Source organism: Phycodurus eques, chromosome 15 (assembly GCF_024500275.1).
Source record: "Phycodurus eques isolate BA_2022a chromosome 15, UOR_Pequ_1.1, whole genome shotgun sequence".
NCBI lineage: Eukaryota > Metazoa > Chordata > Actinopteri > Syngnathiformes > Syngnathidae > Phycodurus > Phycodurus eques.
Genome location: NC_084539.1, coordinates 23,734,775 through 23,762,307, shown reverse-complemented (window position 1 = coordinate 23,762,307; position 27,533 = coordinate 23,734,775). Strand labels below are relative to the sequence as shown.

Sequence of the window (27,533 nt, the reverse complement as noted above, 5' to 3'; positions counted from 1 at the left end):
CGGACACCGCGCACCCACTGACCAAACACAGGAAGATCGCGTCGTCCTTCAGAGACTCTTCCCTCTTTGACATCTTCACGCTGTCCTGTAACCTCCTCAAACAGGTCAGTCCGCAATCGTCCACAACGTCATCGCTAGCTAGTAGCGACAATGGTTTCACCAGCCGATGTCAGGCCGTATACAGACTGGTGGGTTTCAAGTGCTGTCACCCTGGGACCCGCATTTGTCCATTGTCGTGCAGTCGCAACCCCCTTTTACTGAAGTTAGCAACAATAAGGAACATTTGTCAAAAAGCATATTTTTCGACAAAACTACACGTCAAAGTGCCTTTCTGAGCACGTTCTTAAGAAAAGTGCAACTTCTTCTTTTGGGAAATGAAGGCTGAAGACCAAAGCAAATGGTCGCGTTTTAACAGTCGGAATTATTAGGTTATACCTTTTTTACTACCTCCTGGCGAGCCACCCAAAATGGCTTCACGACCCACCAGTTGAGAATCACAATGGACCGGTCGCACTTGTAGCGCAGCACTGGACTGGTCGCACCCAAAACTACCTCATGCGTTTTTATTGCACATCTTGCACATTGATCTTTACCTGGCACCTGTGAAGCTAATCAGAGGGCACACCTTGTTTGAACATGTCCCGATGGTCCAATTATTTTCAATCTTTATTCTAGGGGTACTGACATTTTTTGTCCAGGCCTGTTTCATTAGTTTGTTTCTTAAAATCATTCTGTTGAGCCACAATTAAAGCAGTCTTTTTTTTTTTTATGATAGCTTAATTTTAATTGCTTATTACTTTTGTCAGATGCAAGGTATTTCTGTGACCACTGTGGATTTTTTTTTCATTAACAGAGGGGTACCAACAGTTTAATCTACAGGTGTATCTAAATATACATTAGGGGTGGAATTGTTCACAAAATCCACGGTTTGGTTTCTATCTCAGTTTTGTGGGCACGGATTTCGGTTGACTAAACCTAACCCATTCTTTTATAGTTACCTCTATTTTTGCGACCATACGGCGCACCGTATCAAAAGGCGCAGTCTCAGTTACGGGGTCTATTTCTGTATTTAACACATACATAAGGCGCACCGTATTATTGGCCGCAGGCATGGTAAAACAGACGCTAGCATGCATGCACGCTAAATGCTAGCGTATGTTTTTAAAAAGGCAGCGGGAGCAAAAGTGAGTTGGGTTGTACTTTATTGAAATATTTAACAATGCACTGACGTTGTTTTTTTTTGATCAATCCTCATCCACAAATCCATCAAAGTCATCTTCTGTATCCGAAATGAGTTCGGACAGCAGTCAAAACAGATACCTGAGCCCAGGCATCCACAATCCATTCACATATGGTGGCGTAACTCGCCCGGCGATAGATGGATAGATGGCGCCGTTTCATAAAACGAAAGCACCGAGACGGACCTCTTTGAAAATGTTCGATTTTCATTTATCTGCAAGCGTTCTTGCCCTCAGTCGAATGGTGGCTGTAGAAACGCTTCCCCGGCTGTTCTTTGATCATTCATCCATTGCTCGAGTTGCTCTTCCAACTCGGGCCACATCGCCTTGTTTCCGCGGAAACTCAGTTTTGTTTTTTTTACACTGTTTGTACAATATTTTTGTTATCCATTGCTCTCTCAATATATGATGTGTGTTTACACTGGTCTAAATCTCCTAAATAAATCTCCTCCTTAAATAAAAGCAAATTTTATTAAATAAAACTTACGCATCGTGAATGGCGCACCGGGTGTGACCACAACAATGAAAATTTATCGAGTCCGGAAAAAGTTTCGTGTCCATTGTATTTATGAAACGATAACCCACCCTACTCTTCTTCTGATTGGCTAGCAGCAAGACAGGACTTGTACTTTTAGTTGATAATGACTCGCTGAAGCACGTCAGCAGCACACGCACACACAAGGCTCAAAATATTTTTTCTTCCTTTGAGGAGCCATTTTGCAAATCATTTTTGTCATTGGAGGAGCAACTTTCTAATTTTGAGGAGCAATTTTTTTAAGATCACAAGACATTGACAGCCCCACAAACAGGCCTCGTGACTACGTTACCCAGAATTCAACACTGGCTCAGGCTCATTGTTGGGCGCGTTCAGAAATATCCTCCTAGCGCGCTTTGCTACTCTCTACACTGTTTTGAAACTCAGAGTAGCATTGGAGCGTCAGATTCGAATTCTGAATGCAGTCTATACGCATCGCCGTAACCGCAGGCGCCGCCATCTTGGCTTACATTAGTGCTGTTAGCGCTACTGGTCACTGCCTCGCCACGTTAGTAAATGAGAAAAACAGAGTGCACGTGCCTACGAACTGAGCAGGACACATTCGGACCGAATGGAAAAAGTTGAGCCGAACCGTTTGGACGGTTTTCATAAACCTTTCCATCCCGAATAGATATACATACAGTGGGTACGGAAAGAATTCAGACCCCCCCCAAATGGCTGCAAATTATGTTGCAACCATTTGGTAAAATAATTTTAAATTAATTTTTTTCCTCATTAATGTACACACAGCCTCCCATATTGACAGAAAAAAATGGAATTATTGAAGTTTTTGCAGATTTATAAAAAAAGAAGAACTGAAATATCACACAGCCATAAGTATTCAGACCCTTTGCTCAGTATTTAGTAGACGCACCCTTTTGAGCTAATCCAGCCATGAGTCTTTTTGGGAATTTTTCACACCTGGATTTAGGGATCCTCTGCCATTCCTCCTTGCAGATCCTCTCCAGTTCTGTCAGGTAGGAGGGTGAACGTTGGTGGACAGGCATTTTCAGGTCACTCCAGAGATGCTCAATTGGGTTTAAGTCAGGGTTCTTGCTGGGCCATTCAAGACTAGTCACAGAGTTGTTCTGAAGCCACTCTTTCGCTATTTTAGCTGTGTGTTTGGAGTCATTGTCTTGTTGGAAGGTGAACCTTCAGTCCAGTCTGAGGTCCTGAGCGCTCCGGAGAAGGTTTTCGTCCAGGATATCCCTGTACTTGGCCGGATTCATCTTTCCTTCGATTGCAACCGGTCGTCCTGTCCCTGGAGCTGAAAAACCACCACCATGCTTCATTGTTGGGACTGTATTGGACAGGTGATGAGCAGTGTCTGGTTTTCTCCACACATACCGCTTAGAATTAAGGCCCAAACTATTCAATTCTATGTTCTATCTTGGTCTCACCAGACGAGAGAATCTTATTTCGCACCATCTTGGAGTCCTTCAGGTGATATTTTAGCAAACTCCATGTGGGCTTTCATGCGTCTTGCACTGAGGAGAGGCTTCCGTCGGGCCACTCTGCCATAAAGCCCCGACTGGTGGAGGGCTGCAGTGATGGTTGACTTTCTTGAACTTTCTCCCGTCTCCCGACTGCATCTCTGGAGCTCAGCCACAGTAGTCTTTGGGTTCTTCTTGACCTCTCTCACCAAGGCTCTTCTCCGCCGATGGCTCAGTTTGGCCGGACGGCCAGCTATAGGAAGGGTTCTGGTCGTCCCAAACGTCTTCCATTTAAGGATTATGGAGGCCACTGTGCTCTTTGGAACCTGAAGTGCAGCAGAATATTTTTGTAACCTTGGCCAGATCTGTGCCTTGCCACAATTCTTTCTCTGAGCTCTTCAGGCAGTTCCTTTGACCTCATGATTGTCATTTGCTCCGACATGCACTGTGAGCTGTAAGGTCTTCTATAGACAGGTGTGTGGCTTTCCTAATCAAGTCCAATCAGTGAAATCAAACAGCTGGACTCCAATGAAGGTGTAGAACCATCTCAAGGATGAGCAGAAGAAATGGACAGCACCAGAGTTAAATGAGTTCTCACAGCAAAAGGTCTTCATACTTTCTTTTTTAATAAATCTGCTAAAACTTCCAACAATTTCGTTTTTTTCTATCAATATGGGGTGCTGTGTATACATTGAGGTAAAAAATGAACTTGGATGATTTTAGCAAATGGCTGCAATATAACAGTGAAAAATGGAAGGGGTTCTGAATACTTTCTGTACCCACTGTACATACATACATACATGTATGTACGTACATGTATGCATATTTGTGTAATAATTTGAGACAATTGCACACTTTTTTTCTTGATGCATTACTGAGGTATCGGATTTGGACTGCCGATACTAAAACTCAAATGTCATCGGGAAATCCTTAGTATTGAGATACAAGCTCAGTCACAGAACTAATTCAACTCGTTAGTCAAGGTAGCACCGTATGCTTTGGTGAAGCTTTTTGTCTTGTCGTCTAATGTGAGCATGGGGTCAAGTTTGATGAGTGGCCGTGAAGGATTAGCTGTTGGCTGATTGTTGTTTGTGTGTTGTGGCGGTGCGTCAGGCGTCCGGGAAGAACCTAAACCTGAACGACGAGTCCCAGCACGGTTTGCTCATGCAGCTGCTCAAGCTAAGCTACAACTGCCTCAACTACGACTTCATCGGGACGTCCACCGACGAGTCGTCCGACGATCCTCTGCACCGTGCAGATCCCCACCTCCTGGCGATCAGGTAGGAAGCCGTCTGGGCCTGGTGCTTTCCCCGCAAAGTGGCAAAGCTGCCAGATAATGAAAGTCAGCTTTGTCGTAGTCTTCTTTTAACAATTTGGGATTTTCCATTCGTTTTAGTTTTGCTTTGCCCCTCCTTTTCCAAATTCAGTTACTTTTAGTTTTTAAAGCAGGTTTGGTAGTTTTTAATAGTTAATTTTTTTTCAGGTGCAAGATTAAACATCACAAGAGGTATTGTGTAATTAAATGACCCTGATCGGCGGCGATTTAAAAAAACAAACAAACAAAAAAACAATTATTAAAAATTATTTTCTACTTTTAAAATGCGGGCTCTGCAAGGTATTACACACTTTCTCAACTTAGTCAGGCAGCCACCAGGGGGAGAACGCTTCATTGAGCTCCCCGAACAGCACTCTGCAGCGGGAGACTCTCAGTCACTCTCGGTGGAATTTAGAGAGTGAATCATGCCAAGAGAAGCAAGTACAGCAAAGATTGGAGCTTGTGCCTCAGCAAGGGCTGGAAATCCGTTTTCTGGACGTGTTTTGATACAAGGCAAGAAACTTTAAACAAGAAGCCATATGTTAAGAGTGCAGGAGTGTGCTGTTGTATGAGCTGCAAGGTAACACGACTAATCTGTTCAGCCATCGGAAAAAAAACGAGCACTGGACAAGGAACGTGATCTTCTCGTGCAATTATTTCTCCAAAGTGGCATTAAATACACGGTATAAACAATGACTGCAGTCGAAAAGTTTAAGATAGCCCGCACAATGATTATTCATACTGAGCATTACGGTAACATGCCGGCAAACATGTCCTGGTGCCGACTTCAAAATAAAAGCTCTCTTCCGAGATGGCGCCTACCCGAGTGGACGCCTCGGTTACGCGCTCTCTAGTATTGTTTTTGTGTTTTTCGTTCTTCTTTGGAGACATTACACGACTCACTTACACAAGGGGAGGCCTGCTAACCATCAAGGAGGCTACTCCGGACTTTCTTTCACCAACTTTCGCAAATCCGCTCAGTTACTCACCGGAGCAGCAACCGCGGTCTTTGGGGCATGGAGTCGGAGGCGTCGCCACAGAGGGAAGCGAGCCGGCATCCAGGTGAAGCTCCGCAAGAGAGGATGCATATTGGTGTTTCCGTCGATCCACATCGCGAATCTACGCTCCCTACCCAACAAAATGGACGAGCTTCATCTTCTGATAAAGACCAGTAAAGACTTCCGCCGCCATCTGCTTTACGGAGACTTGGCTTTGTGAGGCTGTACCCGATGGCGCCGTCATGCTTCCGGCTTCCATCTTCACCGGGCAGACCACGACATGGAATCATCGGGGAAAACAACAGGCAGCGGGATATGCTTCTATGTCAACGGAAAATGGTGTACGGACGTCACGGAGCTCAGCACACACTGCAGGCCGCATTTGGAGTCGCTGTTTTTGAACTATAAGCCATTCTGAATACTCGCCGCGTGAGTTCGCAACATTCATTCTCGCCGGTGTCTACATTCCGCCTCAAGCTAACACGAACGCCGCACTGCTAATGCTCGCCGAACAAGTAGACGAAATTGGGGGAAAAAAACACCCGGACTCACCCCTCATTATTCTCGGGGACTTTAACAAAGCTAAACTCAACCACGAACTCCCAAAATACAAGCAGCACATCGACTGTCCTACCAGGGAAAATAACATTTTCGACCACTGCTACACTACGCTAAACAACACATACCGTGCCATACCTCGTGCAGCCCAGAATGAACATTTTTGTAGTTCATTCTGTGGTTAAAAAAAAAAAAAAAAAAAGTAATTCACTATTTACTCAGTACTTGAGAAATAATTTCACTGTGTACTTTTTAACACTTAAGGAATTTTTTTTTGGAGGGATTTTTTTTCTAATATTTTCCTGGAGGATGCATTTGGGATTAGCCTTTGAAGATGGTAATAATGAAAAATGAAGTGAATCAGAATGATTTTAGTCAATTATTTTCCAGAATGAGAGTGCTTAAAGAGGTGGATGCTATTCATGTGGCACAGCTTGAAGCAGGCATCAGGTGGAGATGGGCATGGCTCAAGTTGGAGGCCAAAACAAAAATGCAAAGAAATAAGGCGAATTTAATTTTAATCTTAAATTTGTACATTAACATGTACTTCTTCTTTTCTCTTTGGGCTTGTCCCTTTAGGGGTCGCCACAGCGCGTCCTCCTTTTCCATGTCAGCCTATCTCCTGCATCCTCCTCTCCAACACCGACTGCCCTCATGTCTTCCCTCACGACATCCATCCACCTTCTCTTTGGCCTTCCTCTCGCTCTCTTGCCCGGCAGCTCCATCCTCATCATCCTTCTACCAATATACTCACTCTCTCTCCTCTGGACGTGTCCAAACCATCCAAGTCTCCTCTCTCTAACTTTGTCTCCAAAACATCGAACCTCGGCCGTCCCTCCGATGAGCTCGTTTCTAATTTGATCCAACCCGGTCACTCCGAGAGCGAACCTCAACATCTTCATGTGTTCTGCTTCCTGTCGTCTCTTCGGTGCCACTGTCTCTAATCCGTCCATCATGGCTGGCCTCACCGCTGTCTTCTAAACGAGCAGAGACTCTTCTGTCACATAACACACCCGACGCCTTGCTCCACCCGTTCCGACCCGCTCGGACCCGTTCCTTCACGTCCTGACCACACTCCCCGTCGCTCCGGACGGTCGACCCCGAGCATTTCAAGTCCTCCACCCTTGCTATCTCTTCTCCCTGTCGCCTCACTCTTCCCCCACCACCCCTCTCATTCATGCACATATATTCTGTCTTACTTCGGCTAATCTTCATTCCTCTGCTTTCCGGTGCACGCCTCCATCTTTCTAACTGTTCCTCCACCTGCTCCCTGCTTTCACTGCAGATCACAATGTCATCTGCAAACATCACGATCCAGAGGGATTCCAGTCTAACCTCATCTGTCAACCTATCCATCACCACTGCAAACAGGAGGGGACTCAGGGCTGATCCCTGATGCAGTCCCACCTCCACTTTAAATTCGTCTGTCACACCTACAGCACACCTTACCGATACCAAAAGTGCTTTTGAGACATAAAATGTCAATAAACACAATGACAGGTTGTGAACAAAGACTTTTCTTTCTTTCTGACGCACTTGATGTTTTGCTGATGCGTCTATCCGCCACAGTGTAGTGCCAAGTATTGGGAAGGAGCACTGACTCGATGTCAGACTTTTGCCGTATCAATGACTGGTATCAGCAGCCCTCACGAGTACCCGATGCATTGAAATAAGGTTATCAGCCCGATACCTGGTATAGGTACTTGTCCATTTCTGCTAAAAATATTTGATAGCCCCAGCCCTACAGTTTTAATTTTTACATTTTTCTTCTTCCTCAATTCAAGTTTTGGTTATTTCCTTGTTCTTTTTGTTTTTTTTTTGCTAACTATGATGACCTTTTCGCGCAGCGTTCCTGGATTCTTCCACCCTGCAGCTCTTCTTCAACCTTTATCATTCCATCCCGCCTTCGCTCTCCCCGCTGGTGAGTTGCACAGTGAGCAGCCGTCGTCAGCATCCGGCGACCCGCAAGGCGCTGACCGCATTGCGTCTTGTGTGCGTGTACACAGGTGCTGTCGTGTCTGGTCCAGATCGCTTCTGTCAGGAGGTCCCTTTTCAACAACGCCGAGAGGGCCAAGTTCTTGTCGCATCTGGTGGACGGAGTCAAGAGGATACTGGCCAACCCTCAGGTCGGTTTCGTCGTCAGGAAGGGTGTGCGCACTTTTGTGCGTGCGCGTTTGTGACCCCCACCAATGTGGCCCGCCCAGTGTCTTCCGGACCCCAACAACTACCACGAGTTCTGCCGGCTGCTGGCGCGCCTCAAGAGCAATTACCAGCTGGGCGAGCTGGTCAAGGTGGAGAACTACCCTGAAGTCATCCGCCTCATCGCCAACTTCACCGTCACCAGCCTGCAGGTGAGCCCCCCCCCCCCACGTATGGTCCACAAAAGTTATCCAACTTTGTCCCTTCTCTTATTTTCAAAAGTTGACATAAAAAAAATATAATACAGTCATCCATTGCTTCGGGGAATCTGTCTTGCTCAAGGACACAACAGCCGTGAGTCTGCGGAATGTTGAGGTCCGTTGGTGCATCCTCTCTCATTTTTTATCGCCTTTCGGTGTCTTGAACCGGGGTCCCCACGGTGGAAGAGGACAATCTTAACCATCTGCCTCACAGTTCTGAGATCCCGGGTTCAAATCCGGCCTCCCTGTGTGGAGTTTGCATCTTCTCCCCATCCCTGAGTGGGGTTTCTCCGGGTACTCCGGTTTGCGCCCACATTCCAAAAACATGCGTGATGTTGATTGAAGACTCTAAATTGTGCGTAGGTGTGCATGTGAGTGCGAATGGTGGTTTGTCTATGTGCCCTGCGATTGGCTGGCGACCATTTCAGGGTTTCACTCACATTCACACCTACGGGCAATTTAGAGTTGTCAATTAACCTACCATGCATGTTTTTGGGATGTGGGAAGTCACCGGAGTACCCGGCGAAAAGCCACGCAGGCACGGGGAGAACATGCAAACTCCACACAGGCGGGGCCGGGCCTTGAACCCCGGTCCTCAGAACTGTGAGGCACATAAAAATTCTTGACGGAAAATAACAAACCCAAGGCCGAAAACTGAAAGCCCAAAGAAATGAATTTTGAGTCAAATTGCATTCATGGCTATGACTGCAGGGCTGCCAAACCACAGAAATTCACTTCCAGAATATTTCAAAAATCAAGTCAAAACATTCCTGCGGTACTGATCAATTGCACAACCTAATCATTACTCTATAATCGTAATCGTTAATAAATTATGGCTTCAGTATTTGCTATTTTAATGTATTTATTAGGTTATGTATACATTATTCTGCTGTAGGTGTTCATCACTTAACCCTTAAGTGGCAGCAATGCACTTAAACATGCCCAGTCTGCTGGAGATCAAGAAGAGACGAAGAAAAAAGGAATACTGTGCGGTGATCTGGAAATAATGTGAATACGACAATAAATACAAGAATGCCTTGAGAATGCCTCACTGACCAAACCTGACTATGGAATACGTAGCTCAGACAGCGACGGCAGGCCCATTGTGAAACTACATAATTTGCGTGATCGCTCACGCAGCGAAGCTAGATGCTAGATGCTAACATAAACAACCGGTGAAGCACTTGCTATCTCATCCGTGATCGGCAAACGACTATCTTATCATCTTGCCCTGTTCACGGAGCAAACACAAACACAAGCGCTTCAAGTGCCACCACCATGGCGACACGTTTCGCGCCGTTGTTTTGTTGAGGTTATAAGAGCGGCCGAGGGAGTTACGGCTCTCTTTAGTGCGATAATGTGCTTTATCTGTGTGATTTTACATGGATATGCCGGTCTTCCCCGCCTCATCTTCCATACATGTTTTGCAGACAACGGTCATTTCCAAATGCCCTTTTTTGGGACTACCTCTGACATGCTAGTCGCTAGCATGTTCATGTTGTCTCCGTGCAACAAGAGTTGCCGACGAAGTTTCGCAGCGCAACGAAATCTCGTGGAGCAACGAAAAGTATAGAAATTAAAATTGATGATTCTCTTTTTCCAGGAAAAGCATTAATAAAATATCGATCGACTCGAGCTTCACACAGGCCCAAAAAGTCTTGTTAATTCGACACACCACAGAAAAGAGTAACGTTAACAAGCCAGACAATGAATGAATGGATAAAAAAAATGGCAAAGTGTGTGAAATCAGGCTTCAAAATGGTCAAGAATTGAGCCATTCTTCGAGCTTCCAGATGCTACGGCCGCGTCGCTGGGTGCTCTGAAAACCCCGCCCCAGCTGTCAATCAAATACATATTTGATTGACAGCTGCTCTTCTGCCTTGCGGGGAGAGGAGCAATACACAGCACATGCTTTGACGGGTCGCAGAAAGTCATTCTGCCCGTGTTTCCGTTGAAATCGAGGGTGGGACTCATCAGTCGTGACGTGTCTCGAGGAGAAGGGTGTGTGGTGGATTCCAGGGTGCACCCGTTGCGAGTTGCAGCCTTCGGCGGCCGCAGCCAGTTGGGGTCCCCCCCCGCCCTATGACATGAGTGGCTGAAATCCTCATCCACAAATCCATCAAAGTCCTCATCTTCTGTGAACAGCTGGGCAAGTTCTCCAACAAACACGCAGGGTTCCCTCTCGTCATTGTCAGAGTCAGTCTCGTTGTCGGGGGGCTGTTCAGCAACGATGTCGGCTTTCGCGAAAGCACGGACAACAGTCAAAGCAGGTACCTTAGCCCAAGCTTCCACAATCCATTCACATATGGTGGCGTAACCTCCCAGTCTTAGTTGCACTTGGTTTTTCACAGCGGCTGTGAGATGGGCGCGCATGGAGTCACAGATCAACAGGGACGGTAACGCGTGGAAAAAACCATCCGATCTCTTTACGTACCCCTCACTCAGCCACTCTCATTTTCTCCTCGTCCATCCAGCCCTTTTGATTGGCCTTAACGAAGACTTGGGCTGGAAACATTTCATTAGGCGGCGTCTTCCTCTTAAAAATCACCTTAGGTGGCAGTTTCTGTCCATTACCATGATGGCAACCAAGCACAACAGTAAAAGCCGACTTCTCGTGCCCCGTTGTGCGTATCGCTACCGTGGTGGTCCCCTTCTCTACAGTGCGGTTCACTGCTCCCAGTCGGTCAAGCGGAGCGCTCATTAAAGTCACACGACAACATTTACAGATTTTGGAACTCGGTGCACACATAAGGCGTGCCGCATTATAAGGCGCCTCGTCCATTTTGGAGAAAATCGAAGACTTTTAAGTCAGCCTTACGGTCGTGAAAATATGGTATTTAGAAACAAAAGTATTTACATTTATGAATGGGCCAATTCCATTGTTACATTATTTTCTGTTGCTCTTGAATTTCCTTCACGCGATGACGGAAGTGTCGACGTCTTCCATTCGTGAGCAGAAGTTGTGAACGATGTTGTGTTTCAGCACTGGGAGTTTGCTCCCAACAGCGTGCACTACCTGCTGAGTCTGTGGCAGCGTCTGGCGGCGTCCGTCCCCTACGTCAAGGCCACTGAGCCACACCTGCTGGAGACCTACACCCCTGAGGTCACCAAGGCCTACATCACATCGCGGCTTGAGTCGGTCCACGTCATCCTCAGGTGGGACCTGCCCCCCCCGTTCCAAAAGTTTGGACATGATCACAGCTGTTATTACTTGACTTGTGTTGCCTTCAACTGCACTCATACACAAACACACAAAATGGATTATTTGATTAATCGAAAAAGCAATTGACAGAATTATGGATTGTTGGTTGATGCCATAGTTCCTTGCTCATATTTTTACTTTAAAAAGGTAATATACACGGCCAAATTGACAGTGAAAACGCATGACTCGTTTGAGCCAGCGGGGGGGAGTGGGGGGCGGGCAGGCAGGCAGGCAGTGTCCGAGCAGGAGCGCTTGTGCCTGAATTTGAGCCAGGAACAACCCTGGCGTAACACACATGTCGGGGGTTCGGTTGCGCAGGGACGCCCTGGAGGACCCCCTGGATGACGCCGGTCTGGTTCAGCAGCAGCTGGACCAGCTGTCCACCATCGGAAGGTGCGAGTATGAGAAGACCTGCGCCCTCCTTGTGCAGCTGTTCGACCAGGCGGCGCAGAGCTACCAGGAGCTGCTCCAGTCCACCAACTCCAGTACTGCCGACGTCACAGTGCAGGAGGGTACGTAAGCGATAGGCCAGCCGAAAACGCCAGCCGGAGAGGCAGGCAGGCGTCACTCACCCAACCGTGACCCATCTCTCCCACCCCCCACCCCGCAGGTCGCCTGACGTGGTTGGTGTACATCATTGGGGCAGTGATCGGGGGCCGCGTGTCCTTTGCCAGCACGGACGAACAGGACGCTATGGACGGAGAGCTTGTCTGTCGGTAGGTTAGTCCTTGCGCTGCGCCGTGGCGCGACATCAGCAGGGCAGTGCTCGTCTTTGCTGGTCAACAGACTACGCCGTCCTCCTTCTCCTTGTTCAGAATTTGAATTATAAGAATCAGAATCATTATTTCCCAAGTATGTAAAAAAAAAAAACAGGAATTTGGCTCCGGTAGTTGGAGCCGCTCTAGTTCGACAACAGACAGCCATTTGACAGAAAATACTTTTCAGACATTTAAAAAAATAAAAACGCAGTACGGAGAGTCACTGAGCAATGAAAGGTTACCGGTAATGCAGATATAAAAAAAAAAAAAAAAAAAAATGTGTGTGGGGGGGGGGGGGGGGGCAATTGTGCACATGAATCAGAATCCTCTTAACAATTTAAAGCAGTTTGAAATCACTAATAGAGCAATAATCTGGAACAGTGTCAATTGTGCCAATGGTACAGATATTTCTCAAGCACATGAGTGGTCAGTATTGGTCAACAACAGAAATGCAAATAGTGCAGAGGGGGGAGACTACTACAGTGAGTGCACGAGTAATGTACAGTCCCCTCCAAAAGTATTGGAACGGCAGCTTCTCCAGATTAGTTTGGATCCATTTTTCTGTAAATTGCCAGACAAAATGTTTTTGGAGACTTCAGAATTCATTCTGCTGCCACCATCATGAGTTACATCATCAATAAAGACGAGCGAGCCCGTTCCAGAATCGGCCGTGCGAGCCCGAGCCATGACATGTTTTGGATCACAAGCAGATCCTTTCTTTCCCCATACTTTGGCCTTTCCATCACTTTGGTAAAGGTTAATCTCGGTCTCATCAGTCCCTAAAACTTTGTTCCAAAACTTTTGTGGCTCATCTCTGTACTTCTTTGCAAAATCCAATGGAGCCTTCCGATTCTTTTTCCTGATGAGTGTTTTTGCATCTTGTAGTATGGCCCGTATATTCCTTCGCTCAAAGTCTTCTTCCAACGGTGGCTTGTGATACGTTCCCCCCTGCCCTGTGGAGGTTGACAGTGATGTCGCTGACTGTTGTCTTTGGGTGTTTCTTCACAGCTCTCCCGTTTCCGTCATCAACTGCTGTCGATACCCTTGGCCGACCTGTTCGATGTCTGTTGCTCAGTACCCCAGTAGTTTCTTTCTTCAGAACATTCCAAATTGTTCTATTGGCTACGCCCAATGTTTGTGGAATAGCTCTCTCGATTTTCCCTCTTCGCTCAACTTCAAAACCTTTCTCTCGTAGACAGCTCTCTGGTCTTCATGTTTGCTTAACAGCTAATGCAGTTTTCACAGGTGAACCCCAAAGCCAAAAACAAGCACTATCTAATGTTTAAACAATCAATCAAAAAGGCAACACCTGAGCAACTACAAACACCCATCAGTCACGCTGCAGTACTTTTGCTCACTTGAAAAGTGGGTGGCTTCAAACAAAAGGTGCTCTGTCCTGAGTTGTTGAACACCTCTAGATGTAAATACCATGAAATAAAAGCTGGAACTCTGAACCTTTTGTCTCATATTCATCTTTTGATCTGAACCCCGAATGTCTTCAGTATACAACAAAAACAAAGGAATTGACCTTGCTGTTCCAATAATATTGGAGCGGACTGTATAATTGGCCTGACAGAGATGTGACAATAATCCCAAGACAAAATTGGCAGCATGTTACAATGGAATTGTAAGTTAACTGCTTAGGCAGTTAATAGCAAGAGGGAAGAAGCTGTTGGAATGTCTGTTAGTTTTAGCTTGCCCCTAACGGGACAAGCCGAAAGGAAAAGAAGAAGAAGTTCGATAGCATCTACCTGAGGGAAGGAGCTGGAATAAGTGCAAGGTACTTTTATTGTCAACTCTTCAATATGCGTAACGCATACAGAGGATTGAAAGGCCCGTGGTGCTACAAAAGACAGTACGAATAATATCTAAAAAGCAAAATAAAACCAGTCTAAAAAGTATGTATTAATTGAATGTGCAAATATCAAAGATCAGGTGACGTGTGCAACATTGTCAAGGTCAGAGATCCAAGTCAATAAGACATAAAGTGGGTACAGAAAGTATTCAGACCCCCTTCAAATTTTCTCTTTCTTCTATTGCAGCCATTTGCTGAAATCATTTCATTTTTTTCATCCTTAATGTACACACAGCACCCCATATTGACGGACAAAAACAGAATTGTTGAAAGTTTTGCAGATTTATTAAAAAAAGAGAAGCACTGAAATATCACACAGCCATAAGTCTTCAGACCTTTAGCTCAGTATTTGGTAGACGCCCCCTCTTGAGGTAATCCAGCCATGAGTCTTTTTGGGAATGATGCAACAAGTTTTTCACACCTGCATTTAGGGATCCTCTGCCATTCCTCCTTGCAGATCCTCTCCAGTTCTGTCAGGTTGGATGGTGAACGTTGGTGGACAGACATTGTCAGGTCTGTCCAGAGATGCTCAATTGGGTTTAAGTCAGGGCTCTGGTTGGTCCATTCAAGAACAGTCACAGAGTTGTTCTGAAGCCACTCCTCCTTTATTTTAGCTGTGTGCTTAAGGTCATTGTCTTGTTGGAAGGTGAACCTTGGGCCCAGTCTGAGGTCCTGAGCACTCCGGAGAAGGTTTTCGTCCAGGATATCTCTGTACTTGGCCGCATTCATCTTTCCTTCAATTGCAACCAGTCGTCCTGTCCCTGCAGCTAAAAAAAAAACACCCCCACAGCATGATGCTGCCACCACCGTGCTTCACTGTTGGCACTGTATTGGGCAGGTGATGAGCAGTGCCTGGTTTAACACGAACAGTAACAGTCTGTGATGGAGTTGTAGGTGGCAGCCTGTTTGAACATGGTCTAGTCTGTGGCTGCGAAACAGTCTTGAAGTATCTCAAGGGACTCTTCTGGCACACTTGTACCCGTTTCCTAACTGGTTGGGAGACTTAAACCAGTAGTCTGTAAGATTGCATTAGCATAACAGATGGTCCAAGGCGCCGAGGTGGGGGAGGGGAAGGGCCTCGTAGGCCCCTCTCAGGGGGCTAAAGGCATTGTCCAGAGTCTTATTTCCCCGTGTTGGAAAGTCCTCTTGGAAGCTGTCACTTTATGGTGGTGGAGGGGTTTGTGTGTCCGAATGATCCTAGGAGCTAAGTTGTCTGGGGCTTCACACCCCTGGTAGGGTCACCCATGGCAAACAGGTCTTAGGTGAGGGACCAGACAAAGTACGTCTTAAAGACTCCTATGATGAAAAATATAAATGGATTTAGGTTTCCCTTGCCCGGACGCAGGTCACCGGGGGCCCCCTCTGGAGCCAGGCCTCAAGGTGGGGCTCAGCGGCGAGCTCCTGGTGGCCGGGCCTGCACACCCCGAAAGGGTGACGTGGGTCCCCTTCCCACGGGCTCATCACCTGTGGGAGGGCCCATAGGGGTCGGGTGCAGTGTGAGCTGGGCGGTGGCCGAAGCCAGGGACCTTGGCGATCCGATCCCCGGGTACAGAAGCTGGCTCTTGAGACGTGGAACGTCACCTCTCTGGCAGGGAAGGAGCCTGAGCTGGTGTTTGAGGTCGAGAAGTTCCGACAAGATATAGTCGGGCTCGCCTCCACACACGGGTCGGGCTCTGGTACCAGTACTCTTGAGAGGGGTTGGACTCTCTTCCACTCTGGAGTTGCCCACGGTGAGAGGTGCCGAGCAGGTGTGGGTATACTTATTGCCCCCTGGGCTCAGCACCTGTATGTTGGGTAGATTTGCGATGTCAATTGACGGGAGCAGGATTCGGAATCCTCTCTTACGGAGCTTGAGCAGCACTCCGGCTCGCTTCCCTCTGTGGCGTCGCCTTTGCCTCCATGTGCCGTAGACCGCGGCCGCCCCACCGGTGAGTAACTCGAGAAAAAACTGGGCGGATTTGTGGAAGTCGGTGAAAGAAAGTCTTGGGTAGACTCTCTGATTGGCAAGTCTTGCCTTGTGTAAGTGAGTCGCGTAATGTCTCCAAAGACGAACGGAAAACACAAAGACAGGACTAGAGAGCACGTAACCTAGGTGACCACGGTTAGGCGCCGTTTTGCCTTTTCTTCTCGTTCTTCCTCTTTTTTTCCCTTGATCTTATTGTACTCTTTGATCTTTTTACTTTGTTTCCATTTTCTTCTCCCTCTTCTTGGTCTTCTCCATTTTCTTGTCTTCTTAACACTTTTTTTGTTCCTAATTCCTCTCTTTCGTGTTGTCCCTCTCATTGTTCTTTCCCTTGTCTCTCTCCTTCCTGTTCTTCTACTCGTCCTCTCCTTATTTCCCTTCTATGTGCTTGTTTTCCTACTCATTCTTTTTCTCCTCATTGTTCTCTTCTCTTACCCTTTTGGTTCTTGTTCTCCTCCCTTTTCATTTTTATCCTCTCAACCTCTTCTTTCTCCCTCTTCTCCTTGTTATTCATCATATCCTTGTTCCTCTCCTTCCCTCTCCATTTCTTCCCTTGTTCTTCTCCATCTTGTTCTCCTTTTTATCTACTTTCCGTTATCCTTTTTGTTCTCCTTATTCCTTTTTCTCCCATGGCCCTTTCTTGTTCATCTTCTCCTTCCCTCTCCATGGCTTCCTCTTTCCTTGCCTTCTCATTTATTCTACTCCTTTCCCTCTCCCCCTTCTCGATATCGTCCGTATCCTTCTTGTTCGTCTTCTCGTTTCTCTCCATCTTCTTGTTCCGTTCCTTCCGTCTCCCGCTCTTCATTCGTGCACGGTCTCCTCCCGTTCGTCCTCCTCAGGGTCCTGCAGCTGATGAACCTGACCGACTCGCGTCTGGCTCAAGCCGGCAACGAGAGGCTGGAGCTGGCCATGCTCAGCTTCTTTGAGCAGTTTAGGAAGATCTACATCGGCGACCAGGTGCAGAAATCATCCAAGGTGAGAAAGCATCGACGTCGGGAATCCCTCCCCAGTATCCGCTATCCCTTTGTAGCGATTCGGCAGTAGGGAATGATGACTGAATCACAACGGAGGCGCTGCGTTCGGAATCATTCGTTCATTCCCAACTCCCGAATTGCTACGACGGGATTTTACATTCAGCCTGTCCCGGCTGGCTCCCCACTTTGGTTGATTTGGAGGTGACCAACCACCCACTGCATCAAAAGCAATGACTGCGTTCGGAATCATTCACTCATTCCCTCCTCTGGAATCCCTATGTTGGGGTTTTTAGGGAACTATCCAGGTCCACTATATAGATGTTTGTGACTGACGGCGTGTTCTTTTTACAGACACACGTGATGTCCAGATAAGTGTCGGACATTAGAACATTGTCAGAACAAGCCATCCGCTTTGCTCTTAGGTCATCCACCTTTCAGTGTAGTTATCTTCCGATGCGCTTTTTACGATTTTCAAGCCATCGCTTGGTAGTTCCTCTCGCTAGCTCCCTTGCCTTTACTGGGTGCGTGCTTGTTTGTTTAAAAAATGCTTAGCTCGACTCCATAACAAGCTTATTGTGCCTGGCTCAGACTACAGGATTTTAGCCCCGTTATTAGTCCGATTTGCTACAGCAGGTTGTTTCCCATATCGGGCCCGACATCGACTTCTTGTAGTGTGACAGAATCCTTGACCAGCGATTTGGCCCAATGATGCAAAAATGAAAAGTCGAGCATATTCATTTGTTTGATTTGTATTTTTTTTGGAGGGGGGGTTGGGGATCTTACAATAAATGGACAACGCTTCAACATAGTGCCTTGACATCGACCAATAGGATTCCTTGTTGCGACTGGCGCGTCGCCTCCCTTGCTCGCCGCTTTGAACATGTATTCACATGCATAAACCAATGTTTACCGAAGCTTTGGAGCATGACTTGACAGAACGCAGTCATGTTTACATACAAACGTTAGCACTAGCACTACCTGGCTAAATAATGTTGCCTGCTTGCGCGCCGTATTAAAAGTACGTCAACGTTACCTCCAGCTCTCCTTGCAGAATGGACAGTCCAAAACGTCCTCTCCCGAGCACCTGGTGACACCGCTGCAGCGTTTTCCCCAACACAATACATCGCTGCGATCGTTGTTTCTTTCGCCACCAGTTGTATCCGGTCGCAGTGACCGGTGACACGTTTTCTGGTCCCGCCTCCCCGACAGTGTTTGATTTGACAAGTTCAAGCCCAGTGATCGTAAAAGACGGGATACGGCGGTATCGTAATACATTTCGTGTAGTGTTGCTAAGGTTTGATGGCGGTAGTCTGACATGGTGCCACTTGAAAGCCCACATTTGTCTCAGAGTCGAAGTTGCAGTGTTTGTGTGCTGATTGCTGCTTTGCTTCACAACTAGCCATACATAAATGTATGGTAAATTGGTCAGAAATTCTGAAAACAATGAATTGGAATGAAACAACACAATCTCTTTCTCTGAATTCATCAATCAATGAACCTCATCAGTAATACACTTAAAGGAGATATTATGCATTTTTCTCCCAGCCATTTAACAGTTTCCAGGTATCCTATTATGCTATTATGGATTAAATACAATAATAATTTCAAACAAAAAAGACAATCAAGCATATTCTAATGACGTTAGTAGACCTGCTGCAGTTTGTTTAAACTTTATTTCAAGTACAATTACTATTTTTTTCTTTGTTGGCCATTAGGGTGGTACTGGGAGAGCTACTTTTTTTAGATGTTGCTTGGTGTAAAAAAATTGAGGACCACTAATTTAATCCATAACAAATAGGGATACAGCAAAATAAAATCCCAAAATGAGGAAACCAAGGCCAAAAACCGAAACACACAGAATGTATTATGCCAATTATTCGTAAAAATTGCATTTACGGCTATGACTATGTACTAACCTCACTAAAAGTAAGGCATCGCAATTGCATAAATGAATATGAATGCTTCAAAGAATAAATGAAAATATTATATATTTGTATTACTTTAATCGTCCACTTGAATCCCTTTTTCAACCGTGCTGACTCGTAGAAGGTGTTTTGCGATACAATCTGTTTTTGATACATTTGTTTTTTGGGGTGGGGGCAAGCTACTGCTCCTTGTCAGACTTAACAAAAGCAAAAGAACTCCACTCTGCCAAACCTTTTGGGACCCGTTGAGCTGCCCGTCATTTCTTCCGAGGGAACTCTCCTTTTCTTTTTCTTTCTTTTTTTGTCAGCGCTCCCACGGCCGCGGGCTCCAAACATTAGCGCCTGTTGCGTCTCGCTGCCAATGTGCGTCAGCCTAACTTGCCGTGATTCTATTGACGCCACAATTGGTTCGGCGCAGAACAACTCACGATATTATTGGCTATTTATATTGTCTGTCAAACAATGGACAGATGCAATCTATCAAAGTCTACTGACCGTGTCTCCAATTTGTATCGAGGGAAGGTTACGGTTTTACTATCGCCCGAAGACATTACATTGACGGACCATTGTAGCCGCTAACCAACGAGGTCGAGGCGGCCGTGGGAGCACCCCACGTCGTCGTTGGGTGCGCCGCCCAACTTCATCCAGAGAAGCTGGCGCTGGCTGCGGGTTTTGTTCATGTCGTCACATCATCCTGTTTCGTCTTTCGGCCAAAATGCACTTTTGAAATGAAAACGGTTGTTTTCACGGGTTTCAGTTGGCCAAAAGAAACGATCTGATATAAACAGTATATTATTAACATATTTAACGAGCAGTAGTTGTCAATGGCAAAATACACAAATCCCCATTTCATTACATTTGTGTGGACATAGCTGGAATGTTTAAAAAAACCAGCGAACAGGCCATTTTTGCCACATATCTTCACCTTGAGCTTTACAGATGTCACGTCTGTGTGCGTTTGCTTGCAGCTGTACCGTCGTTTGTCGGAGGTGCTCGGCCTCAACGACGAGACGATGGTGCTGAGCGTCTTCATTGGCAAAATGTGAGTGACAAACGTGGCCGGCGCTGGGTGAGCGTGCGAGCGTTGCTCTCAAGCCTCTCTTCTTCTTCGGCGTCCTCTTCCCCTTTACAGCATCACAAACTTGAAGTACTGGGGCCAGTGTGAACCCATCACCTCCAAGACTCTGCAGCTCCTCAACGACCTCTCCTTAGGATATCCTTCACGACGTGCTGGCACATGTCGCGTTGCTGTTTCAGGGCGGGAAGCTATTATTGGGGCGGGCGTTGTCGTCAAGGAAACCAGCGGCAATGTCAGCCGTTTTCCCGAGATGAGCTCGTCCGTGGAATTATCGGTGAAGTAGGGCTCGCGGTGCCACAATTAATCGACGACAAAATCAATTAGAAAATGAATCGACGAACATTTGAATCGCTTTGGAGGTGCAACAGTTAATTGGATTAATGGAAAACTATCAAATTAATCAAACTAATTTCATAATCAATTACTCCTTCAGAGAAATTGTTGAACTGAAAATTGTCTTCATCTCCAAACTTCAGCCTCTCAACACTAAATATTTGCCGATTTCTGTCGTCCATGAATGCAGACTGATTAGCTTTGTTTCATCAAAAAGACGTTTGCAAACATTCGAAAACTGTTCAACATTTTTGCCCATTTTATCAAGGATTTCATGAGCCAAACTAGGAACTGAATCATAATCAAGTAGTTTGTTTGAAATATCTTGTTTTCGAATGGAAACAAAGTTAAAGCTTGGGAATAATGGCGAAGACTGTCTCAACGTTGTTGTTTATTTTGCTATCAGGATAAATTAAGTAGTTGGAAAAAGCCAAATGTAGCATGTACATATGACAAAAATAGGTCACCTTTGGCCACAATAGTAGTATTACACATTAAATGTTCAAATACATTAGACTTTTTCTTTTCGTTTTTGTTCACAAAAATCGCTAGCTCAAAGCTAACACACAATGATTGAAAAACACCGTTGACGAGCTAAACATAATTAGCATCAAACGTGGCGCACTTATCTCAAAATAATGAATATTGGTCCACAAATGCTTTATGAACACATACGAAAACGGGCATATATTCTTCAAATTCTGTGAAAAACAAGTTATAGTTACGATATTTGAGCGTCGTCTTCTACTTTATTAGTTACTGCAAGTGTGTATCTCATTGCCTGCACCACACTGCCCCTCATAGGTCAAGGCGTGCACAGCAGGTGCAGTGATTGTCAATCAAACTAAATCCCGGTTGCATCAAGAAGTTCAAAAGTGTATTTCCACACATGGACAAAGTGAGTTGCTGTTCCTACCATATACTGACAGTTAAAATAAATAACTGAACTGAACTTGGTTATTTTGCACTATTTAATATTTATGGATTATTTGTCATGGTTGTCTTTTTTTTAATTATTATTTAATCCAGTATAGAATATGCTTACGTTTAAATATTATGTTGCAATTTAAATCTATTTTTTTAATCGGTTTTAATGGTTATCAGGCATGTCCTAATATAGTTTATTTTATTCACAAGTAGTACATTCTTATTTTATTGGTTAATAATAAATGGGTCGTTTTTTTTCCTCATACCTACTGTTGCTGATTATTATTCTCTCTCTTGAGAAATATCACTTGATGAAGTCTTTTCTAACATTCCATACTACAAAAGTAGTATATATGATTATTGGCTAAAATTCAAGGCTGCAATATCGGCATCGGATCGGGACATCCCTAGTCGACGACTTGGCCGTCAAAGGGTTACCCAAACTGGTAGCCTGGTCCTTTGCAACGCACCTGCCGCACTGTTCCGCGTGCCTCCTCACCTCGTACGCGTCCTCATTCGGAAACGCACAATTACGACCAGGTTTGTCCTTGACCGCCCCGTTCACGTACAGCAGTGTCAGGAAGTTGGTGAAGCTGAGCGCTGTGCAGTTCATGCTCAACAATCACACCGTAAGTATTTGCATCTCCCTCGACGACGGCGCTACCGTCGGGCCGCCGCTGCCATGGCCGTCTGCCTTTTTCATTTGTCAGCAGAGCGAGCACTTCTCCTTCCTGGGCGTCAACAACCAGTCCAATCTGAGCGACATGAGGTGTCGCACCACCTTCTACACCGCGCTGGGGCGCCTCCTTATGGTCGATCTGGGTAAGTGCCCACACGTTGACGATACTTTTCCGCTATCCTTTGCCGGTTTTTGTGCTCTCGGCAAAGCACTGTCTAATGTAAAAGTAGCTCTTTGGCACCATTTTGTGGCGTTTTGGTGCCAAGGCCCTGGTAATTGTCTGCCATCTTGTGGCATCTATAAGCAATTACAAACCATTTTAGGGTGGGTCGTCGAATCCAAATAATCTTGCCGCTGTTGGGGAGGGCTAAACAGTCAGACTGGCTCCTAAGAAAAGCGGTCGTGCTAAAGATAGTGTTCAGACGCACTTGTCATAGTTGAGTGGGAAGATCTCTCGTCGTGTAACCGTCATTGACATCACACAACGCAAGAGGTTGGCTCCTCTTTTTTTGCTCTTTATTAAACTGACAAAAAGTGAGGAAGCGCTCGCTGCAATCAAAACGAAATGGGCAGCAAATTGGCCAAGCCTGCAATTCATCTTTTCAATGACGTTGTGATGGCCCACTGTCAGAATTTCTTTTTTTCCAACCCATGAATTACAAAAGAAATATGGAAGAAGACTTCTTCATTGGGGAGCTGTCGTTCTCCTTGCCTTTACCTCCTTAGTTCAATTTATCCATCCAGCCATCCATTGTCTTCCGCATATCCGCGGTCGGTTCGCGGGGGCAGTAGCTTCAGCAGGGAAGCCCAGACTTCTCTCTCCGCAGCCACTTCTCCAGCTCTTCCGAGGGGATCCCGAGGCGTTCCCGGGCGAGCCGAGAGACGTAGTCTCTCCAGCGTATCCTGGGTCATCTTGGCACCTTATCTCTCAGGAAGAGCCCGGACACCCTGCGGAGGAAACTCATTTCGGCCGTCGCTGCACCGATCCGCCTGTCGATCTCTTGTTCCATTCTTCCCTCACTCGTGAACAAGACCCCAAGATATTTGAACTCCTCCACTTAGGGAAGGATCTCATCCCCGACATGGAGAGGCCACCCCACCCTTTTCCGACTAAGGACTATGGTCTCAGATTTAGAGGTGCTGATTGTCATCCCAGCCGCTTCACACTCGCCTGCGAACCGCTCCAGTGAGAGTTGGAGATCACGGCCTGATGACGCCAACAGAACCACGTCATCTGCAAAAAGCAACGATGCAATACCGAGGCCACCAGACCGGACCCCCTCTATGCCTCGGCTGCGCCTTGAAATTCTGTCCTGAAAAGTTCCGAACAGAATCGGTGACAAAGGGCAGCCTTGGCGGACTCCAACCCTCACTGGCAACGAGTCCAACTTACTGCCGGCAATGCGTACCAAACTCTGACACCGGTCGTACAGGGAACGAAAAGCCCGTATCAGGGGGTTCGGTACCGCATACTCTCGAACCACCCCCCACAGGACTCCGCAAGGGACACGATCGAACGCCTTCTCCAAGTCCTCAAAACACGTAGACTGGTTGAGCAAACTCCCATGCACCCTTGATGACCCTGCTGAGGGTGGAGACCTGATCTACTGTTCCCCGCCCAGGACGAAAACCACACTGCTCCTCCTGAATCTGAGATTCGACTTCCTGACGGACCCTCCTCTCCAGCACCTCTGAATAGACCTTACCAGGGAAGCTGAGGAGTCTGGTCCCCCTGTAGTTGGAACACTGCCTCAGGAGTCCCACAGGCCAAAAAGGCCCGATAGGACTCCTTCTTCAGCTTGATGGCATCCCTCACCGCTGGTGTCCACCAAAGGGTTCGGGGATTGCCGCCACGACAGGCACCGACTACCTTAAGGCCACAGCTCCGGCCGCCCGCCTCAGCAATGGAGGCGCGGAACACGGTCCACTCGTACTCGATGTCCCCCGCCTCCCCCGAGACGTGGGTGAAGTTCTGCCGGAGGTGGGAGTTAAATCTCCCTCTGACCGGGGATTCTGGCAGACGTTCCCAGTATACCTTCGGGCCTGCCAGGTCGGACCGGCATCTTCCCCCACCCTCGGAGCCAACTCACCACCAGGTGGTGATCAGAATCATTTTTTTGTTGTCAAGTATGTCCAAAAAACACAAGGAATTTGTCTCCGGTAGTTGGAGCCGCTCTAGTACGACAGCAGACAATCGAATGACGGAGAACACTTTGGATACAGAAAGACATTGACAACAAAAAACAGTCACTGAGCAATAAAGGGTTGCTAGTAATCTGGTAATGCTGGTACAATTTTTAAATTTTTCTTTTTTTGACAATTGTGCAAAAAGATGCATAGTCCTCTAGCAATTAGAGCAGTTCTAATATTGCAATAGTCCGGTGCAATGACCATCGTGCAAAGGGCGGCGAGACTTCAAGGAATGTATGCGGTTTAAAGTGACTCGTAGTGCGATAATCTGGGACAATGTCGATAGTGCAAATGGTGCAGATGCTACTCAGTTGACAGCTCCGCCCCTCTCTTCACCCGAGTGTCCAAGACATGCGGCCGCAAGTCCGATGACACGACCACAAAGTCGATCGTCGAACTGCGACCTTGGGTGTCCTGGTGCCAAGTGCACGTGTGGACACCCTTATGCTTGAACATGGTGTTCGTTATGGACAATCCGTGATGAGCACAGAAGTCCAATAACAGAACACCGCTCGGGTTCTGATCGGGGGGGCCGTTCCTCCCAATCACGCCCTTCCAGGTCTCACTGTCATTGCCCACGTGAGCATTGAAGTCCCCCATCGGAACGATGGAGTATAGCTCGTCAGAACTTCTCAACCTCACACACCAGCTCGGGCTCCTTCCCTGCCTGAGAGGTGACATTCCACCCGTTTGCCATGGGTGACCCTACCAGGAGCGTGAAGCCCCAGACAACTTAGCTCCTCGGACCATTGGGACACACAAACCCATCCACCACGATAAGGGGACGGCTCCAGTTAATGAACAATAAATCGTTACCATGTTTATTTAGTGTCTTCATTCTTTATGATGTTTTTTTTTACTTTTTTCTATATTGCGCTACATTTATTTGTAACCATACACCAATGAAAAAAGCTAGGTATAACTTCATTTTGGTGCTGGAATAGATCGATTGCATTTCTATGGGAAACATGACTCCAGTTGAAAACGTTTCGGGTACAAACGGCGTCAAGGAACCAATTAAGTTCGGAACCCGAGATTCCACAAAATGGACAGTAAATAAAAATGTTAGTTTCGAGAGATATTGTTCCGTCTCGCGATCGGATCGGTGAGATGTCTATTTAAACTTGCTGATTGGCGATCAGCCCCTAAAATCCTGATGGAACAAACAACCAACTTCACAGAAGTCATCTTTGCTTAAAGGCTGGAGTAATCCAGTATAATGACGCAAAATATGAACTAATCCTTCACACAGGTGAGGACGAGGAGCAGTTTGAGCAGTTCATGCTGCCCCTGACGGTGGCCTTCGAGGCCGTGGCCCAGATGTTGAGCACAAACACCTTCAACGAGCAGGAGGCCAAGGTGACACTGATGCGCGTGCGTACTGTACGCAAGATGACCTGAAGCGTAAGCGGTCTAAGCACAGAGCCCTGTGGGACTTTTGTCTTGCAGAGGACTCTGGTGGGTCTGGTCCGAGACCTGCGAGGGATCGCGTTCGCCTTCAACGCCAAGACCAGCTTCATGATGCTCTTCGACTGGATGTATTCTAGAATGTTACTTAGCTTATTTTAGCTTAGTGTGAGTGTGTGTTTTGCTGATGACTCAGTGGCGCGCTAGTGACCCTTGACCTGGCGCTCAGATATCCGGCCTACATGCCCATCCTGCAGAGGGCCATCGAGCTGTGGTACCACGACCCGGCGTGCACTACGCCCGTGCTCAAGCTCATGGCTGAGCTCGTTCACAACAGGTGCGCGCGCGCGCGTGTGCGATGTGGTGTTCTGTTTGTTCGTGATTTGTTTTTTTCTTAGTGTGCGTGTACCCTAACCTATCTTTGTGTGTATGTTGTGGTGGCGTGTGTTTTAGCTTGTGTGTGTGTGTGCACACGCGCGTGCACTTTTCTTGTGCGTGTTACTGTATGTGTCGTTTGTGTGCATGTTGTTTTCTCTCTCTCTCTCTCTCTGTGTGCATGCATTTTCTTCTGTGCGCATGTGTGACCTTGTGGCAACCTTGCATTGCAGGTCGCAAAGGCTGCAGTTTGACGTGTCGTCCCCGAACGGCATCCTGCTGTTCCGAGAGACCAGCAAGATGATCACGACGTACGGTGAGGTCATCCGCTCTCGTCGGCGCCCCATTCGCGCGTTGTTTCATTCGATCGCATTCAATTGTTGCGACGGCTCATTCGAACGTGTCTGGAAACCAGAGGTGGGAGTAAGTCGCATATCTGCAAGTCCCGAGTCACAGTGGGGGGGGGGAAAATCAAGCGAGTCGAGTCGAGTCAAGTCATTACTTGGTTTAAGCAAATCAAGTTATATAATCTTGCTCCAGTCGCAACATACAGTGAGTACGGAAAGTATTCAGACCCTCTTAAATTTTTCACTTTTATATTGCAGCCATTTGCTAAAATCCTTTTTTTTCCCTCATTAATGTACACACAGCATCCCATATTGACTTGTTGAAATTTTTCAGATTTATGAAAAAAGAGAAACTGAAATATCGCACAGTATTCAGACCCTTTGCTGTGCCACTCATATATTGAACTCGGGTGCTGTCCATTTCTTCTGATGATCCTTGAGATGGTTCTACACCTTCATTGCTATGTTTGATTGGGAAAGCCACACACCTGTCTACAGAAGACCTTACAGCTCACAGTGCATGTCGGCGCAAATGAGAGTCATGAGGTCAAAGGAACTGCCTGAAGAGCTCAGAGACAGAATTGTGGCCAAGGTTACACAAACATTTCTGCTGCACTTCAGGTTCCTAAGAGCACAGTGGCCTCTCTAATCCTTAAATGGAAGACGTCTGGGACGACCAGAACCCTTCCTAGAGCTGGCCGTCCGGTCGAACCGAGCAATCGGGGGAGAAGAGCCTCGGTGAGAGAGGTCAAGAAGAACCCAAAGATCACTGTGGCTGAGCTCCAGAGATGGGAGAAAGTTCTAGGAAGTCAACCATCACTGCAGCCCTCCACCAGTCGGGGCTTTATGGCAGAGTGGCCCGACGGAAGCCTCTCGTCAGTGCGATATGTCGATACGGGGTCCTGTGTGTACATTGAGGGGAAAAAATGAACTTAAATGATTTTAGCAAATGGCTGCAATATAACAAAGAGTGTGACAAATTTAAGGGGGTCTGAATACTTTCAGTACCCACTGCAAATTGGAGTGGTAATAAAATTATTATTA

The 27,533-nt window shown here is 46.8% G+C and overlaps 1 protein-coding gene across 1 annotated transcript in view; it reads left to right on the top strand.

Moving 5' to 3' along the window:
- Positions 1-27,533, top strand: part of xpo7 (exportin 7) — a 46,465-nt gene that overhangs the window by 8,909 nt on the left and 10,023 nt on the right. The window contains 18 exon segments of the mRNA XM_061698703.1: positions 1-104; positions 4,320-4,448; positions 4,450-4,486; positions 7,925-7,998; positions 8,084-8,203; positions 8,282-8,428; positions 11,460-11,632; positions 11,997-12,190; positions 12,289-12,394; positions 17,094-17,229; positions 20,122-20,195; positions 20,286-20,366; positions 22,057-22,120; positions 22,205-22,313; positions 25,613-25,719; positions 25,810-25,898; positions 25,997-26,104; positions 26,376-26,458. The exon segment at positions 1-104 is cut by the window's left edge and continues 1 nt beyond it. Of these exon segments, the coding sequence (XP_061554687.1) occupies positions 1-104; positions 4,320-4,448; positions 4,450-4,486; positions 7,925-7,998; positions 8,084-8,203; positions 8,282-8,428; positions 11,460-11,632; positions 11,997-12,190; positions 12,289-12,394; positions 17,094-17,229; positions 20,122-20,195; positions 20,286-20,366; positions 22,057-22,120; positions 22,205-22,313; positions 25,613-25,719; positions 25,810-25,898; positions 25,997-26,104; positions 26,376-26,458 (1,935 nt within the window).